The sequence below is a fragment of the Pezoporus flaviventris genome, unplaced genomic scaffold (assembly GCF_033815535.1).
Source record: "Pezoporus flaviventris isolate CSIRO_AGI_PZ_B2104156 unplaced genomic scaffold, CSIRO_AGI_Pfla_v1 ptg000015l, whole genome shotgun sequence".
Classification (NCBI taxonomy): Eukaryota; Metazoa; Chordata; class Aves; order Psittaciformes; family Psittacidae; genus Pezoporus; species Pezoporus flaviventris.
In genome coordinates, this window is record NW_026892563.1 from 25,622,722 (window position 1) to 25,640,008 (window position 17,287).

General features: G+C 46.3%; 2 protein-coding genes across 6 annotated transcripts in view; one reads left to right on the plus strand and one right to left on the minus strand.

Annotated features, from left to right (window-relative positions):
* The window catches only part of CFAP44 (cilia and flagella associated protein 44), a 57,132-nt gene extending 50,701 nt beyond the window's left edge, over nucleotides 1-6,431 (plus strand). Inside the window, exons 29-34 of the mRNA XM_061453820.1 lie at nucleotides 1,286-1,416; nucleotides 2,519-2,635; nucleotides 3,535-3,736; nucleotides 4,418-4,578; nucleotides 5,331-5,465; nucleotides 6,006-6,431. Of these exons, the coding sequence (XP_061309804.1) occupies nucleotides 1,286-1,416; nucleotides 2,519-2,635; nucleotides 3,535-3,736; nucleotides 4,418-4,578; nucleotides 5,331-5,465; nucleotides 6,006-6,143 (884 nt within the window). The 3' untranslated portion in view covers nucleotides 6,144-6,431. The remainder of the gene's footprint in view (nucleotides 1-1,285; nucleotides 1,417-2,518; nucleotides 2,636-3,534; nucleotides 3,737-4,417; nucleotides 4,579-5,330; nucleotides 5,466-6,005) is intronic.
* A 1,263-nt stretch (nucleotides 6,432-7,694) lies between these two features.
* BOC (BOC cell adhesion associated, oncogene regulated) overlaps nucleotides 7,695-17,287 on the minus strand; it is a 55,061-nt gene continuing 45,468 nt past the window's right edge. For 4 of the 5 annotated variants that reach the window (XM_061453824.1, XM_061453823.1, XM_061453822.1 and 1 more), the window contains 11 exons: nucleotides 16,843-17,005; nucleotides 15,791-15,901; nucleotides 14,427-14,633; nucleotides 13,434-13,615; nucleotides 12,246-12,351; nucleotides 11,933-12,055; nucleotides 11,062-11,283; nucleotides 10,453-10,679; nucleotides 9,829-9,908; nucleotides 8,946-9,139; nucleotides 7,695-8,403 (listed from right to left, as the gene is read on the minus strand). In XM_061453824.1, the coding sequence (XP_061309808.1) occupies nucleotides 8,219-8,403; nucleotides 8,946-9,139; nucleotides 9,829-9,908; nucleotides 10,453-10,679; nucleotides 11,062-11,283; nucleotides 11,933-12,055; nucleotides 12,246-12,351; nucleotides 13,434-13,615; nucleotides 14,427-14,633; nucleotides 15,791-15,901; nucleotides 16,843-17,005 (1,800 nt within the window). In that variant the 3' untranslated portion in view covers nucleotides 7,695-8,218. The remainder of the gene's footprint in view (nucleotides 8,404-8,945; nucleotides 9,140-9,828; nucleotides 9,909-10,452; nucleotides 10,680-11,061; nucleotides 11,284-11,932; nucleotides 12,056-12,245; nucleotides 12,352-13,433; nucleotides 13,616-14,426; nucleotides 14,634-15,790; nucleotides 15,902-16,842; nucleotides 17,006-17,287) is intronic. The other variant, XM_061453826.1, reaches the window with a different exon arrangement.

Below are 17,287 nucleotides of genomic sequence, written 5' to 3' on the forward strand. Positions count from 1 at the left end.
CTCCCAGGAAATCTCAGTGAAGATGATAGTGAAACCACTGGTAGTATAGGGTACCCTTATTAAAGAGTTCGGGAAAATAAAACTTGACTAAGCACTAAAAATTAATTATTTTGCGTAAGAACCATTCACCGTTTCATAGCTGTTTTCTAGAGGGGAAAGGCTCCTCTCGGGAGTGGAGCTGTAGCTGTTCTCTGGGAACCTGCCTCCTGGCCTAGCTGCATCCCTGTTTAGGGAAACTCTGCGGGACCCTACAGTGCTGTTAACTTAAGCTCTTTGTTACCACCTCATGGATTTATGCAGCCTGTTGCTAGGCTGCTTTCTTATGAGTACCTGAACAGTTAGGAGCTTTACTCTGCAAAATCCTCTTTATTCACTCATTCAACAAAGGCAGTTTAACTTTAACTGGTTTAACTATTTTAGGGTGTTGGCGGCGTTTTAAAAAATCTTTGTGCGATACGACCATGTAACAACACGGCTTTGTTTTCATCTAGAACTTAGAAAGAAATTACCTTATCATATTTTTCTCAATTGGATTTTAGCATCATTTGACAAATTGAATTATTGATTCACTCCTTTTCAATGAAATCTTGCAAAGAGATTGAGATTTTTACTTTTTATTAAAAAAAGTCCATATTACTAATTTAATAGGGAAATTACGTATTGCACTAGCCTCTTTATTTGTTTATGTGTCATTTGCTTTGTCTTTATTGGACTATTTTTTCTTCTTTTTATTATGCCTGCTTATTTGGGCATGATATTCCACTTTATTAGTGAGACTGGAATCACTGCAATTAGAAGTTCACAGATCTTCCTTTCTGTGAAACAAATGAAAGAGGTCCTATGAACCCTCAACTTGGTTTACAAATAGAGCTATAAATGATGCCTACAGGCAGTTCATCATTTATGGTGGAGGGCGCTATAACAAACAACTACCTCTTCACATAATTGAAGATTATATTGTATTAATTACTGGGACTGCGTTACTTAGAAAAGCTAACCTTTGAACACTCCTCTTTAATATTGGCTTTGATGCATTTAGTCTTTCTTCTGGAAACATGCTGTCTTGACTGCAAAGAAAAAAAGATCCATCCAAGACATTCCCCCCCTCACAGAGTAACGTGGCTCTCATGGTGTATGTTTGAGAAAGCTCTAGGGACCCAAGAGCATGGTCTTATTATGGGAAACATTGGGCACTGTGCAGAGGAGGAGAAGCCAGTAGCTCAAGCCTGCAACTATAGTCCAGGCTTAATGAAACTAAGCTATTCTTTGACTCTTTCTTTCTCAGACTGCAATGAGGCACTCTTCCAAAACACCATCCAGCTCCGGCAGAAGTGGTTAGAAATTGAGAAAGCTTTAGCAAAGGAGAAGAAAGTTGCTGCTAACCTCAGAAAGAAATATAATGCCTTGGCCAAAAAGGTATTGTAGTGTTTTCTTCTCAGCAAGCATCATCTGGCTCCATTACAGTAAAAATGTGCTAGCCATTTTGGCTAAGATTTTAAAACAAAATCTTAACCCTTTGAGAGGCCTCAGTTTAGGTAGAGATGTCTGTGGTAGCACAGAGGCAGGAGGCAGCTCAGCATGGGTCACCTTTCCTCCTGAAAAGGGTAAATCAAGATGGTCTGGCCTTAGCCACTATGAGGCTGGAATCAGGTTTTGGGTCCATCATGCAGCAGCAGATTCAGAGGAAACCCCTGGTGTAGCTTGGCCTACCCTCTATGTATGTGTATGGGGACAGAGAGATTAAAGAATACTTGTCCTAACACAAATGCAGGTTAAAATAAATGCATAAAAATTCTATTCTTCCATTTATTTCTTTTGCTTTTAGTTTCTTCTGCTCTTTGTCATAGTAATGACTCTAATAAACTCTCTTTGTGCAAGTTTTCCTTTCAGCTTTTTTTGAGCTCCTGCATTCATCAAGACATTTGATTTATATTAATTCAAAAATATCTTAATTTGAAGGGTTATCCGGGATAGAGAGAGAGAGTTCTGCCAAAATAGCATTATGCAAGTCTTGCTTTTATTGTGTCTCAAAAATGTTCCATCAAATATGCTTAACTTACAATGTTTTTTGTTTAGTTTTTAAAAGCTATTCTAAGTGCCAGCTGCCACATACTCACCCTGAGGTCTGACATTTGAGTCTGAATTGTTCTTTTCTCATGCAGAATCAATAAGCATTTTCAGGCATAACCTAATAAAAAAATATCTTTTAGACTCTGTAGATCTAGAAGTGTTTTAGACGCTAAACAAAGCAGCTGTCTCTTGATACATACATGGCTTCTCTACTAAGGAGACATTGTAAGTGTGCATGTGTGCAGAGGTACTCAGGGTAGAATTTTGCTTGAGTATGTTTATAAGCCTTGGGTCTGCCTGTGAAACTCATCTATCAGAGTATATAGGGGAAAAAGAAAGCATTTTTTTCCTATGCTTCTTTTCCTTTGGGTCAGGAGCTCTAACACAGAATCTTGCTGTATTTGAGCACCACAAGATTTTTGTTTGTCCACAATTTGTCTTTCTGCAGGCAAAAGAACTGGAAACCAGTCTGGACACAGCAGACAGGGAACTGGATACCTTCCAGTGGGAAAAGCAGCAGAGAATGAATGATCTATATGTAGCTGTGCCTTTGAAACTCCATCAGGTAATTCAAGATGTTGTTTATCTGCAGCTGCAGAATGGCCAATGTACATCTGAACAATGGTGTTACTATTCTTTGGGGCCCTTAGTTCCTGAATGACCACAGTCTCCTGGGAGTGAAGTGCCATTAATTGAACCTCATGCTGCTATTTCCTCTAGATTCTTTCTTCCTCCTTCCCCTTTTCCTATACTGATAGAAAAGAGGCAAGGACAGACAGGTCAGGCCATTGCTGAAATATGCATAGTATTTAAGTGTTTTATAGGTTAGTCATGGGATTTTCTTTCAGGGCCATACCCAATGATGCTCTCTTGGAAAAAAAAACAACCCACCTCCCCCCAAAAAAAACCAAAGAAGTCCCCAAACTATTGAAACTATTGTGAGTATTGCCAAATTGGTAATGCTGTATTGGATGCAATGCATTCATCTACACATCCCTGTGAACACAGGGATGATGAGAAAACTCTGATTTCCTCTAGGCTGAATCTTGTCCTCAGAGACAGAACAAACCTGTTCTGGCTTATATACCTCTCAGGCAAGCTAAGTTCTCTGTGTGTTCTATCTCCCTTCATTAAAAGGTTGGTAATTAAGACATACAAGTCTAAGGCCTGACTATGCAATCCTGCAGCTCCTGGATCATTCAAAAGTACAGCTGACAGGGAGTCCCTTATTCCCCTCTTCTTCCAGGTGTCATAGAATCTTTATATGTATGCAGTCATCACAGCTCTCAGTAGTCTTTGAGCTTTCCTGAGTCGTAGTGATTCCCTGACCCAAAATGTGAGCTGTGCCCAAGCTTATTATTACCTCACTCGTTAGTTCTCTAACACTCACACCTTTGTTATCCAGAGAGATCACCAACACCCTTCATAAATAAAGTCAGCCTTGCTTATGGCTGTTTCTTCCAGGTGGAGTACTTGATTAAGGGGGAGATGCCGAATGACTTCTCCCAGGCTTTGGTATTTACCAACCAGTCCTTAGAGTATTTGCAGAGGAGAATTGTGGACCTACATAAAGAAAAGATAGTGCAAAGAGAGATCTATAAGGCGGCTCAGGAGCAACATGAGCAGCTTATCCAGGACAAAAAGGAGATGGAGATAACAATTCAACGTGAGTAACAGAGACTCTGAACAGCACAGCATATTAATGCTCATTCTGTCCCCCTCAATTGGTGTGGGTAACTCACCAGATGTCTGTCTTTACACTCACATAGATGTCACAGCTGGTTACTGCAGAAAATCAAACAGAAAGAGCAGATGAAGTGGAATGTTTTGATGAAGTATTGGTAGTTCTCCAGCACTGCAGTCATTAGGCTTCTGAAATCATTTGGGAACCTAGTATAAGGCGAGTTGACTGAGACGAGACACTGGAAGTCAGGACACATGATTGCTATTTCTGGCTGTAAACCGAAACTGCTAGGAAAAATGTACTTTCCGCAAAGCTTTTTTGGCAGTTTCCTCCTCTGTGTAACACAGGAAGAATGAAACAAGCTCTAATCAAAACACTTTCCAAAGGGCCAAACCCAAAGATGTGTCTAGCACCACCAGGCCTCCAGAGGTGTGGGAGCAGGTTACTAGAACTGGCTTAAAGTGTGACTTAGTGACCACACAGTCACGATCATGGGCAAGGACAGGCAGCAACATTCAGTTGTGAGCTGTTTGTGGGCTTGTGTGAATTAATTATTACAGAGCAAATACCAAAGAGCTCAGACAAAGAGCTGGGGATAAGGTGGAAGTTCTTACTAATCAATGAAAGACAGTGCTGCCATTTGTGCTCTACCCCTTCTGTTAGAACTGGAAGAGAAGTGCAATTACCTGATGATGAAGAAGTTTGGACGACTGGTTGATTTTGAAGCAGTTCAATCATACTCTGTTAACATACGCGTGGAAGAGTTGGAAGTGCAAATAATGGAGAAAGAATATGAGCACTCCCAGGAGCTCAAAGAGTGGGAGGTAAGGAGCAGGAAATGTGTTATGATGATCTGTCAAGGTGTAATTTCTCTGGGACTGAATAGTTACGCTAAAATCTTTTGGGAACATATTCATGTTTGAGGTGTTTTTCAGTTGTCATTAACTGACAATAATGTCCAACTCTCATTTCCTATCATCATTCCTACCTCTGCTCCAGTTGCTGATGCACTCACATTCTATTTTTCATGGAGGTAGTTGATGATCTTTTTATGTGACTTTCCTCAAATGCATCTTTCTGCTTCAGTCCCTACATGGGAGTTATTCCAGAGTGCTTTCCTTTGGGTTTCACCTGCCATTCACCACCTACTGCCTCCTTTTGCCACCTTCATCAACAAACTGAGACCAGGGCAGCCCCAGTTTGTGCCTGGGACACTAGTCTGTGCAGTCTGCAAAACTCACCACCTAGGGGGGGCCTAAGGCTCAGCTACTGTGATGCAAGCTGGCAACACTCTTATGGTGCCTTTACAGAAGGGCACATACAGAAGTACAATGTACCTAATGGCTTTCTCTTTCCCACACATTTGCCCAACTACTTTACCTACTTAGGCATCTGCAATGTTAAAAAAAAAAAAAGGTGACAGACTGCACTAAAGGTAATGTGGGATCAGGTGGTGTATGCAGGATCAGTCTCGTTTGCCTTGTTTCTGTGACACTTCGGTTGTGCCTAGCATTTCTTCCTCACCTCATGCTTTTTGTCCTCTTTCATCTCACCTCAACCTTTTATATGTTTCTAGAAAAGAATCTCAGACCTGCAGCAGCAGTTAATGAAGCTGACAAAGGAAAACAGCAGCAAGCTGCAACAGCTGAACCAGTTTTGTTTTGAAAAGCATCAACTTGAAACTAAGCTGGCTGCACTGAAGAATGATATGGTAAGCCTTTAACCACTGCAGGTTTGGGGCTGTTCAGACATGGGTAAAGGGGTCGGTCATCTGGCCTTCACCAGCTCTCTAGTCTCACATCCTGCTCTGCTGTCAGCAATTTGGGCTAATGTTGCCTACTGGCACAGGCTGAATGGCTGCCCCAGGTCTTGTAGGAAGGGAAATTAATTAATAAGGCCTTACCTTAGCTTCTCTGTCATTTCCTACTTAGCTGCTTTCTAATATTGACACAAATTCATCTTACTTCTAATTAAAATTAATTAAAAAATATCTCATGGCAAGTCAAAATTATCCCTTTGTTACACAGAAATGGCCAAATGAAATATTTTCTTTGGTCTCTATTAGGGAATAGGGCACCTGTGACAGTCTAAGTCAGTGTTCCCTCACTCCGACTTAAAAGTAGTTCTGACTGAAGAGTGGAGAAGTCATGGAGCTGTGCTGCCTCTTGGGAAGCTTCTCTTTCCCACTTGAAATAAATACCACCATTTATTTATTATTATGTTTTATAGGAGCTGTTTTCTTTCCTTACAGGGAGTAGAATTTCAGCACAGCCGAACTACTGACATCAAAGAGAAGGGCAGGCTGGAGTCACGGCTCAAGCGCATCGCTGGTGACACAGCCCTCCTAAGACAAGAAATCAGTCTTCTAAACAGAAAAGGTGGGTACTGAAAAGAACTCACTGTCCTTAGCAGAAAGGATGGGTGCTTCTTTCTACAACCTTCTTAACCACAGGCTCCTGAGACACCAACTGCATCATTCCCTGTTCTTACACCAGAAACTTTTAGTTTTTCTAAGTTTGTTATTTTCCCTTAAAAATGGATGTAGTTAACTATGGCAGTAGTCACACCTGGAAGTGTGAAATTAATTCTTTTGGCTGTGCAGGGGTTTAGTTTTAATGGGCTATGTTTGTTTCTCCTATCAAAATATGACTTTAGTGACAGATATGGAATAAAGAAGTGGAAATACAATTACTAAAGGCTGTTATTGGTTTATTGCAGAAATTTGCCCAGGGCTGATGCCCTGTCTGTATATATGTCTGTTCTTCACATGAGTAGCTGTTGAAGGCTGGATATGAGTTTTGCTTGGGCATATAGAGCTTTGGGACTTTTGTCCTCAAAAATGGTAAAAGGGATCTGCCTTAAGGATGCCTTTCTTATTGCTAGCAATGGTACTTCTCTGTTGACTGAGCTAGTTAGGGTCAACGGAAGGGCCCTTTGTTTGGGGGAAAGCAAAGGGACCTTTATCCTCAGGGCCTATAGTGCTCAGATGGGAATGCAGGCTATTGAATACCTTCCCACTTGCTTCTGTAGCAGCGGAAAACTGCACTGTAGTGCAGGATGGGGAATTTGCCTGGCAGAAAGAGTGTACAACAAATGCAAAGTCAGCCTGTAATTCCACTGGCTTGAGCCTGATCAGAGTGTATAGTTTCAGGTATATTCTTTTTTACCTCTGGCATCCGGTATGGCAGCAGTGTGTGATCAGTTACAGCACTTACCCTGTCTTAACTGTGGAAACTTCCTTCACCCCAAAGCAGAGGGGTTGTGTTGCACTCAGTCCAGTGCAAAGTTTTTCAAGGCACACAAGCAGACTTGGGGGTTGTTGCTAATTTTAAAGTAAACAGAGTGAACAACCCACAGCTGCTCTTGCTCTTCCTCCCCCCTTCCCCTGTTTCTGCTCCTCTCTCTGGTGTACACTCATCCAGGATCCAACCATATCCCAGCCAGGCACAAGAACTGCCCCTGCTGGCCCCAGCACAACCACATGAATGGCACCTGTGCAGCCTGCCTTTCCAGTGGGTCCCTCTGAAGGCGCTCAGCATCCCGTTTCCTTCAGGGGAAAATCCACCCTTGTCCACAGGGCTGGGATGCTGAAAGCTTTTTAAGCTCGAAAACCACAGGATGGGGGGTAAGGAAACAACATTTGCAGAGATTTACTTGTCTATCTGCCTCTGTCTATCTGCCCCATCACCAAACTCATGCAGCTGTCCTTGGAGATAAATGAAAATTTCCTCTAGCTGTGCTCCTCGCTGGAAGCTCCATGTCACTTAACTGGTGCAGGCAGCAGCCATCCTGAGCTCAGCATTAAGAACATTCATATCTGTGGCTATTTGGAAAACTGTAGCAGCAGGAAATGTGCCCTCTCCCCAGATGTCCTGTTTGCTCTATGTCTGCAAGTGAAAAAGAGCAGGTTCATTCTGTGGCAGGATTTAGCACAGCCAGCCACAGGAAAGACTAAAGCCTTTATTTTAGATGTTAAAGCGTGGGTTTGTCTTTACAGATACGCGTCTGCAGATGGAGTGTATGTGAAGGGCTGTCTAAGATGAGCAGGCAGAGAGCATAACTCCAGTCCATTCACAGGAGTGGGTTACTGGGACAAACCTTCCTGTGGGGGAGAGGAAAGACCTCTTTGACAGGATTATCTTTCGTGAAGCCCTCATTCCAAGAGGGTGCTAGATCTTGGTGGTGGCAGCTCTGTTTGCACCTATGTCCCGCGACGTTTCTTGTGCTGCAGTTTCCATCCTGAGCTCTGATGAACAGCCCAGTGCCAAGGAGAGCTATTGCTGTATTTTTTGGGCCTTCCTGTGACCTTGCTGAGGATGCCTTCTGTCTCCATAGCATTATAAAAAGGCACATATACATCTATATACAAGTGCATAAATATATAAATAGGGGCGTTATACAAAAATAAATACCCATTCTCTTTTTCTCTTTATAATAAATCTTTTGCAAAAGGCAGCTTGGTCCCTAGCTGGCAGCAGAATGAGTCTCTAAAGGCCTCAGTGGTGGTGGGCTGCTGTTCAGGTGTCTTGGTAGGTCCTGACCCAAAGATGAGATCACTGGATTCTGGGGATGGAGATCTCCTCTGGGCTGGCAGCAATCCAGTCTTTCTACCTCTTCAACTGGCACTAGGCCGAGGCAGCAAGGGCTTCCTGAAAGGGAAAGGAGCAAGAAATGATTACAGTGCATAAAGAAATGAGAGATGCTGTGGTAGCTCTCTTGTCAACAGTCCACTCTATGAGGATAGGTACTCTGATCAAAGAGGAAGAGCTGCATTCTGAAAGCCCTGGCTACATGGGACTTGGATCTTGCACTTGCACACCACAGGTCTGATCCACACTACAGGGCTGGATCAATGGATTCACGTAACTTTTCAGGGACCATGCTGTTTTACTGGCAGTCTGGAAAATGCAAAATTAAGGACTAAAGCACAGCAGCTCTGTAACTGGAGCTGGATGTGTGCCCTCCCAGCAGCTTACAGTGCAAGCTTTTGGAGAAATGTGTCCCCTAAAACTGACTGGGACAATTTACACTCCCCAGCTGCTAGTATGGTCTTTCCATGCTGTTGTAACTGTACTTGCTCTGCAGAAGCAAGCATGAACAGAGCCATTGGAAAGGCTCTACAGTGAGATTTCTCTGCAAGATCAGCCTGAAACAGTGAGATGAAACAAACACAGTTTTCCAGACCACTGACCTTGGTGGAACAGGGGATCCCGCCGAGCATCCAGGCTGGGGCCTCCCGCTTTGCTGCCCATCACTGGATGATGGAGACCAACAAAGTGCTCTTGAAGGTGAGGACAGTCATCTTGCGGCTGAAGAAGCTGGTGAGTGGAGTCATCTGGGAGACTGTAAAGGAATGAGCTGTCTTCTGTTCTTGGGTTGGGCAATCTGGGGAGGCAGACAAAGAGGTTCAGCACTATTAACAGATCACAGTAATAGAATGGTTGGGTTTGAAGGGACCTTAAAGATTCCAAATCCACTGCCATGGGCACAGATTTTGCCTCCTTGAAAGCTAGACCTATGTAACATCTCTGCCAGCTGCATCAGTGCAGTGACACAGAGCATTCCTAATGAGAGAAAAGGAGAAATTGGGATGTACTTGTGGGATGGGAATGAGGCAATGGGACCTGCTGTCCATGATTCAACATCTAATGAGTGGCACAGGAGCTGGGAGGAATACCTCCTCCAGGGAGCGTGGGAATAATGACTTGATTTCTGAACAGCGAGACACAAAAGCACCCACAAATGGATCCTGGCCAGGTTCTGGGGCAGCTGCTTATCAGCATCCATTCATAGATGTTAGCTTCTCTCATTCTACTTTTCAGTCTCCCACTCAGGAGCAGAGGGAAGTATGTCTTGGCCATCTGTACAAATAAATTATTCCTCCCTCAAAAGCTAAGAGAAACGAGCTGTGTGAAGAGAATTTAGACCAAGAAGGCCTACTGCTGAAGCATGGACTTGATTCCCAAGTGAACTGGGACAGACAGGAGTGTGGTAAGGGCAAGCTCTTGCAAGCATGTAGTCTTGTGGGCACTGCTGGATCGTCCCACACTCCCCCTCCACAAGCTAGGACTAACCTGGAGGGCTGGTAGTCTTGCTGGACATTCCCATTTTGGAGCACTCTCGCCTGCAGCAAAGTGTTGGTCTCCTCGTGTGACTGGAAGGAGAGATAAGGATTCTCAGCAGAGCAATGCCACACAGCAGCATTAAGAAGCAGGTGTTGATCTGGGAACCAGAGCCATGGGGCAGGGAAAGCTGTAACTTTCTTTTGCTACAGAGGACAGCACAGAAAAACTCACTTCATGCTTACTGCTGAATCAAAGGGGATGATAATTTATAGTCTTGGCTATGGCACTGCCTTAGCCAGTGTTACTATTTGCACACTGAGTCCTCAACATTGTCAGTCCCTGTGAGCTTTGCTCAGGAGAAACAGGAACCATTCCTGTAAGAGCAGCCTTTGCTCACTGCCTCCTCCAAACTTAGAGCTACTGCCTCAAGAAACCACTTTTTCACCAGTGTTTTGGAGACTTTTCCATTCCTCCCATGTCTCAGACTCCACTGCAAAGGGGAAATCTCTTTTAAGAATCCAGTCTTGACACCTGTACATGCTGCAAAGGGTGCCAGACTTGTCTGCAGAAGCCCTCTCACTGCAACCTCCAAGCTCATGTCAAACCAACTTTTAACCACAGGTACGGACATACCTGTGGCACTTCATCTGGACTGTACTCTTGGGGCTTGGTGCTTGCATACCCCACTCCTGCAGAGGGACAGATGCCATTCAGATGCGCCCCGTTGACGTAGGGCTGCCCGTTAACATAAGGATGTCCACTGGCACGAGGAGCAGAGATGCCCCTCAGAGGCACCATAGTGTACTGGCAGGACGAGACCAGCAGCCCAGCTCCTGGGAAGCCCATGTCAATGGTGTGCTCTGCAGAGGGAAAGAAGAGGAATTCTGAGGCCAAAAGGTAAGGTTGAGCTTCCTGAAGCTCAGCAGGGCTAATGTTAGGCTGTGTCCTATCAGGCAGCTATTCTGGCACCCAAGGGGGCATACATGAAAGCAAAGGGAGTGTCATTTTCCCCCATTCTAGTCTCAGGGGTCCTTCCCAACAAGATAAGTAGGACAAGGGACAAACAGTGGCTTTGTCTTTATGGGGTTCCACAGGACATTTGAGATTGCCCTCTGCCCACCCTTTCCCCACGGCCCGGAATGTGCAGCCTCACAATTTGGGTGTTTGACCCAGTGACACCCAGGAGCAAAAAAAACTCACAAGGCACAGCACATCTTGTAAATCTCAAGAAAGAACTCTTACTCTGCTTGGACCAGGCTCTCCAAAGGCAAAAGGGGATGAAAGCCACGATGAGGAGTACGATAGAGCCCAGCACAACGCCTACGATCAAGTATGGCAAGTCGCTGGAACGGGCCACCATGGCTCCTGCCCCCAGGCCATTGTGCCCACCACTGAGTGGGGGATGCTGCTGGGGGGCCACTGTGGAGGGTGGAAGACGACCTGGCAGACCAAGAGACTTCCGAGCTGCAAAGGGAAGAGAAAACGAGCGTTAGACACAGGCATGGAAAGTGGGATAGCAACCCACTCCAGGCATGTCTGTGCTGCTGTGGAAGGGACAGACTTCTGCGGTGGCTTTAAAGAAGTGCCCCTGGATGTCAGAGGACTTCCTAGGCTATTGCATACTGCAGTACAGACAAATCTGTGCTTGGCTTACAGATCTGCCAGAATTTTGGGCTGCTAAACAAAAGGGAAATAGCTTCTCCAAAACACACAATTGAACTTCTTGCTGTTCCTATAATGACAGTGCAGCTTCTTGGAAAACAACGTGGGACCTGCTTATAACCAAACACAGGAGTTTGGCACAGCAAGGGTAAGTTAGCCCTTCTGGTTCCAGTCACCATCTGTGTGACACTTAGGAAAACAAAAAGTAACTACTCCTTCAAGGAAAACAGTGATGGACCCTGCACAAGGGGTCTGTGAGTACTGTCATGGGTATATACACATACCCACCAACGGCATCAACAAACCTCTGCCTCTCTTCTCCCCAGTGCTGCCTCCATCACCTTGCCTGAGCTTGGATGCCACACAGTCAGGCAGAGACAGCACCTGCCCCAGCTGCAGGCAGGGAAGGCAGCATGCAGTGCTCTCAGAGGTGCCCTGTGAAGCGGGTTACCTTTGGTTTCACAGATCATCACGTTGCTGAACTCGCTTTCACCACCCTCGTTGAAGCATTGCATCTTAATGTCATATGAGGTCTCTGGCTGCAGGTGGCTGATGGAGTGCCAGTACCGATCTCCTGAGGAGGGAACAAACACATGGTACTGTTGGCTTCCTCAGGAAACACGCAGCTGGCATGGTCCTGCAGCACTACTAGATAAAGCAGGCCTGGACAGCAGCAGCAGAGCCTTTTGTGCACAGGCTCCTTCTGGCTGTCTTCTCTTCCAGAAGGAACCAGCAGCTGCGACCAGTCTCTCAGTATCTCTTACCTTCTACTACATCCTTCTTGTAGTCACTGTCGTTGTCACTGTCAGTAGGGCGATAGTAGATGTAAAAACCATGGATGGGAGTGTTGTTATTGCTGGCTGGGATATACTGCAGAATACAGGAGAGCAGAAATTAGCAGAGATATCTGTGCTCCATATTGTACCAGGTGAGGAGCAGTTGCCATAAATAGGACGGGACAGGAGGAAGTCCCAGAAGGGGAATCATCCTTGTTTTGCCATTGGTTTGTGTGGTAAGGGCTTCCTTCCAAGAGCTCACTGCTATATAAGGTCTCTCACACCTTGCTTCCCAAGTAGCAGACAAGCCATGAGTCTGGTCCTGTCACCGCATGCATCCAGTACTTTGCTCCCTCTCAGCAAGTACAACCAATGCTTCAGAGAAAAAAAATCCTCAAAAAGCAGCATCTCAGCCTGGGCAAGGGCAGGCACACATTCACTTTGACTCCAGCAGTCTCACGGCTTTCAGACAAACTGCATCTTTCCATGAACCAGTGACCCCAAGAGTCCCATGTTTTTGAAGACACCTCTGTTCCTCGTCCACCCAGGGCAGTAGTCCTAGCTCCGTGTGTTATCGCTATCTTTCACCCAGTGTTTTATCAGCTACTGTTTGTGTTTAAATAAACAGCACTGCCCATCCTGCCCTGTAGCAATTTCTGCCTAGAAGCGTCTGGGAGAGAAGAGGGCAGTGCGTCCCTCTGAAGAAACTTTAAGCTGTTGGAAACACTTGGATCTGGACTTGTGATCCAAAAGATCCTGCCCACTCCTAAAAAGATTACCAACACTTAGGACTGCTACCCAGCAAGTGAGAGTGAAGGATGTGTCAGACAGAGGTGCTAATGGATTCCAGGAATTTCACTGGGAGAGCAAGCAGCTATCCTGTGCATTGCTGAACTGTGCTTCTTGAACAAAATGGTCAAGACCCTAAGATTATCTGCTGAAATGCCTCCTGTGTACAGCGCTGGATTCAGTCAAAAAGGGTTTCCTAAGCTCTCTGACTTCCCCCACATGTACATGGCGCAAGCCCAGTCCTCCTTTGGTGGAGGGCGCTAGTGGATTACAGATACATTTGTGCTGGTGACAGCCTCCAGTGTGGTAACCTTTAAGATGACAAGTAGCACCTGCGACACCCCTGCTTCCTGCATGTTCAGTAACCTCCACCCTTACAAACCTTACCATCCACTTCAGCATGATGGTGGTCTCATTGATGGCATCTGTGAAAGTGATGTATGGCCCGGCCACAGGGCGCTCATAGACTCGGTTGCTGTACCCAGATACCACATACGGCCGAGATGCCGCACTGGGCTCACTCTCTCCCAGGATGTTCAGTGCCCGGACACGGAACTTATAGGATATGCCTACAGGGGAAAATGGGAAATAAAAGAATTGCAGAGATTGAGTCTTCCAAGACTTCTACTGTCAGCACAGGTCTGACTGTGGAGAGGAGCTACACCTTTTCCAAAAGGCAAAGGACCTACAGAGAGGTTTTGATCAAAGTAAAGCACTGAAAGGCCAGATTTCAGCCATGTGCTAAATGGAGCCTGCTTTTATTTGCCTTCCCCAATTCTTGTCTGGATGGTCTAGAGGTCAGTAGCAGTTCTGGAAAGCGCGTGTGTGTGGATTGATATGTCCTGACCCAAAAGCAGGTATGGGAAAGTGTCCTTTCTCTAACTCACAGAAATTAAGTACATAAACATCAGTTAAAAGCTCAAAGCCTAAATAATTTTTTACCCAAACATGATTTTACTGGTCTTTAATTTGGGGTAGATGTGTTGCCCTTTTAAACTGTCCAGCTCGGTGATGCTGTCTTTTCTCATGTGAAGTGCAACGGGAATTGTGTACCCATCTGTCTTGCCTGTGGCTAAAGAAAGTTCTGTCCTGTCTAGTAAATGGAAAAACCAAATGCCTTTAGTAACTATATCCTGTAATACAGAAAAGCATGCACAAGCCTCCCTGAGGGAGGTCAAATCTATGCTGGTCTTTGCAGCTGGAGAAATTGGAGAAGCATTTGCAGTTTTTCTCTACGCATGTAAGGCTGGAGCTGGGGCTGCTTTGTTTTGCTTCTACATGCCAGGGCTAAGCAGGACATGACAGATGGCTAACTATCCTACAGGGACTGCACAGCTTCCTACAGACCTCCAGGAAGCAGGGAGGAGAACACCTGCCTACCTTTCTCCAAGCCTGGGATTTCCACAGAGAGGCGAGAAGGAGGAATGTCACTGGTGGCCAGGACCCAGTCTCCCAACTTCTTCAGTTTCTTATATTCCACGCGGAAAGACTGGATGGGAAACCCACCATTCCCACGGGGGATCCACGTCACATACACGGATGTCTCTGATGCCATGGAGATGGTTGGACGGTCTGGTGCCTCTGGAGCTGCAAGGGGCACAGAAGGACATCAGGACAGGAAACACATTTCTCTTGCCCTGTCTGGAGGATCCTGTATCTTATAAGCATGTAGGTGAAGGTCTACCTGTATTGCACCCACCCACATGCTCTTAAGTCCTGCCTGCTCTCTTCTGTCTCTTCATTAGAGCTGGCACCCCCAAATCCCCACTCCTTTCAGTTTGTGCCCTGCAAACATCTTTTACTCCTGCTTGCATCTTCCTCTATTTCCACTCCCAACTCAAGTAGGATTTGAGGTGTGTACACCCATCGTGGGAGGGAGAGCAGTGAGAGATGTGGATGCAGAGCTGGAGACAGAGCAAAAGCCCTGGCTGATGTGGGAGCAGTAAGCAGGGGGAAACTGACAGTGGGGACAGATGAGTGTAGGAGATGAAAACAGGAGAGATTGAGAGGACCAGCTGAGGAGGAAACAGGGAACAGTTCTGAACTACAGACATGAAATATGATAGGAAAACAGTCAAAAGTTGGGAGGAAAGAGACGAAAGGAGCTGTGAAGATGAAAGAAAAAGCAATACATGAATGAGTGTGGGTAATTGAATGAGAGGACTTCACAAGAAAGGGTAAGAATTGAAGGAGAGAATTTCACAGAAAGGATAGTAGCTCTGGTGAATAACAGCAATGGTAGATGCAAGATGGGGAAAACAATGAATTGGATTAACCAGTAAGGAGCTGATGTTTCTCCTGTGCAGCAAAATACCCTGCACCCCTACAATTGGCACAACTGCCCCTTCTCAGGGCTTGGCTGAGAGAGAATGATGCCAGGGCCTGCAGGGAGTTGGTTTCCTTCCTGCCTCACACTCCCCCAGCACGCACTGATGCACCCCAGCTTGTTGGTCCTGTGCCCCACACATTCACAGGGCTTTCTGAACCCACCACATGGAACCCAGCACAAGAGTTTCTGACAAATCCTTACATTAATGGTGGGGACAGGCAGTGGGATCAGCCTGCTCCCCTAAGACAGACTGCCTGCCAATGCGGTAGCAGGGGTGTCCGAGAAGGACCTCTCCTTGTCAAGACCTGGAGACCCAGTGGAGACTTCAACCCCAGCATGGCCTGGCCGCTACCACCCCCAAAGAGATCCAGCACCCCTCGTCCTCCCTCCTTGCCCAGCTGAGGGAGGGCCTTACGGGACAGACGGCTGTTGTCAGACTGGTTACTGCTCTGAGTGCTTGTGCCTGGGTCATCCCTCTGGATTTGCTGCTCTTTGCTAGCAACAATCTCTGGTTTTGGGCGCCGGCCTGGCAGAAGGGAGAGGTGGCATCAGTGACATGCAGATGTGGACCAGAGTTAATTTTTGCTGTGATAAGCATTGAAAATATTCCCAACCACGATGCTGAGGTAAGTACTCCTGGACTGTAATGGCCCTAGATTGAACCTTTGAACCCCTAGGTTGAGTTCTTTGAACTGAGGCGTTCAAAGCACTCAACCTGCGGACAGGAACTAAAGCTAAAGGGGCAGGTTTGTTAATCTGTTAATAGGTTCCCCTCATACTTAATTTTCTAAAACTTTTAATTGGTTTTCTTGAAATGCTGCTAGATTTCTGTCTGAGAAGGTAGTTACTGGTACAAGATGGGGGCCTGATGGGAGACGTGAGCAAGCCCACTGCCATGGAGAAGGTTTCTATAAGGGGAATGCCATTCCCCATAGCTGCTGGAGACATGAAAGGCAGCCAGGGGACAGAGGGACTTAGTGTAGACATTCGGAACATCCTTTTAGTGGCAGAGACAACTCTACACCAAGCAGACTACATGGGAAGGCCTGGAGGTCCCTTTGGTGCAGGGCAAGCTGTTAAGGACAGATTAGAGAAACACCTGGCAGGAACAACCCCCACAGGCTGATCCTGTCTCCAGGCAGAGGATGGATTAAATGACCTCTTGACATCCCCACCAGGCCTATTTTCTATGATTCTGCAGGTGTCCAATTGAGACTCCAAGGGAGAAAGGGACTTACTCCAAGGCACCTCCAGGCAGAGGGGAAACCTGATTTTCTCCATCCTGTTTCAGTCCCACCCTCCACATTCCCTTCTGACAGAATCGCTCTAAGCTGAGGGCAGATGGGTTTCCAGAGCAGAAACAGCCTCTTTGTCCTAAGCCTGGTGCCTCAGGGCTGAGATGGGACTTGTCAGAGGGGCCCTGCCCTGAACTCCAGCAGAACACCCAGAGAAAAGTTCAACCTTTACCAGTCCGGAAGGTCACCATGGCCGTCTGTCCCTCGCCGGCGCAGTTGTGAGCGGCCATCTCCACCTCGTAGAGACTGCCAGGGTCCAGCCTGGTGAGGGTCAGGCGGTGCTGTGAGGCTGGGACGTCCTTCACTGCCCAGCTGTCTGAGGCATTGGCAACCTGCTGAGAGACCAACATGGGCGTTGCAAAGCTGGGGCAGGCTGGGCTTCTTGCCTGCTCCAAGCTCAGAAGATTTCATGGCAGATTGTGTATTGATCAGGGCTGCCTGCCCTGCAATCACATGAGGGAGAAGAAAAGGCTCAGGGGGGACCTTATTGCTCTCTACAACTACCTGAAAGAAGGACGGAGAGAGGAGGTGGCTGGTCTCTTCTCCCAGGTAACAAGTGATAGGACAAGAGGAAACAGCCTTGAGCTGCACTAGGAAAGGTTTAGTTTGGATATTAG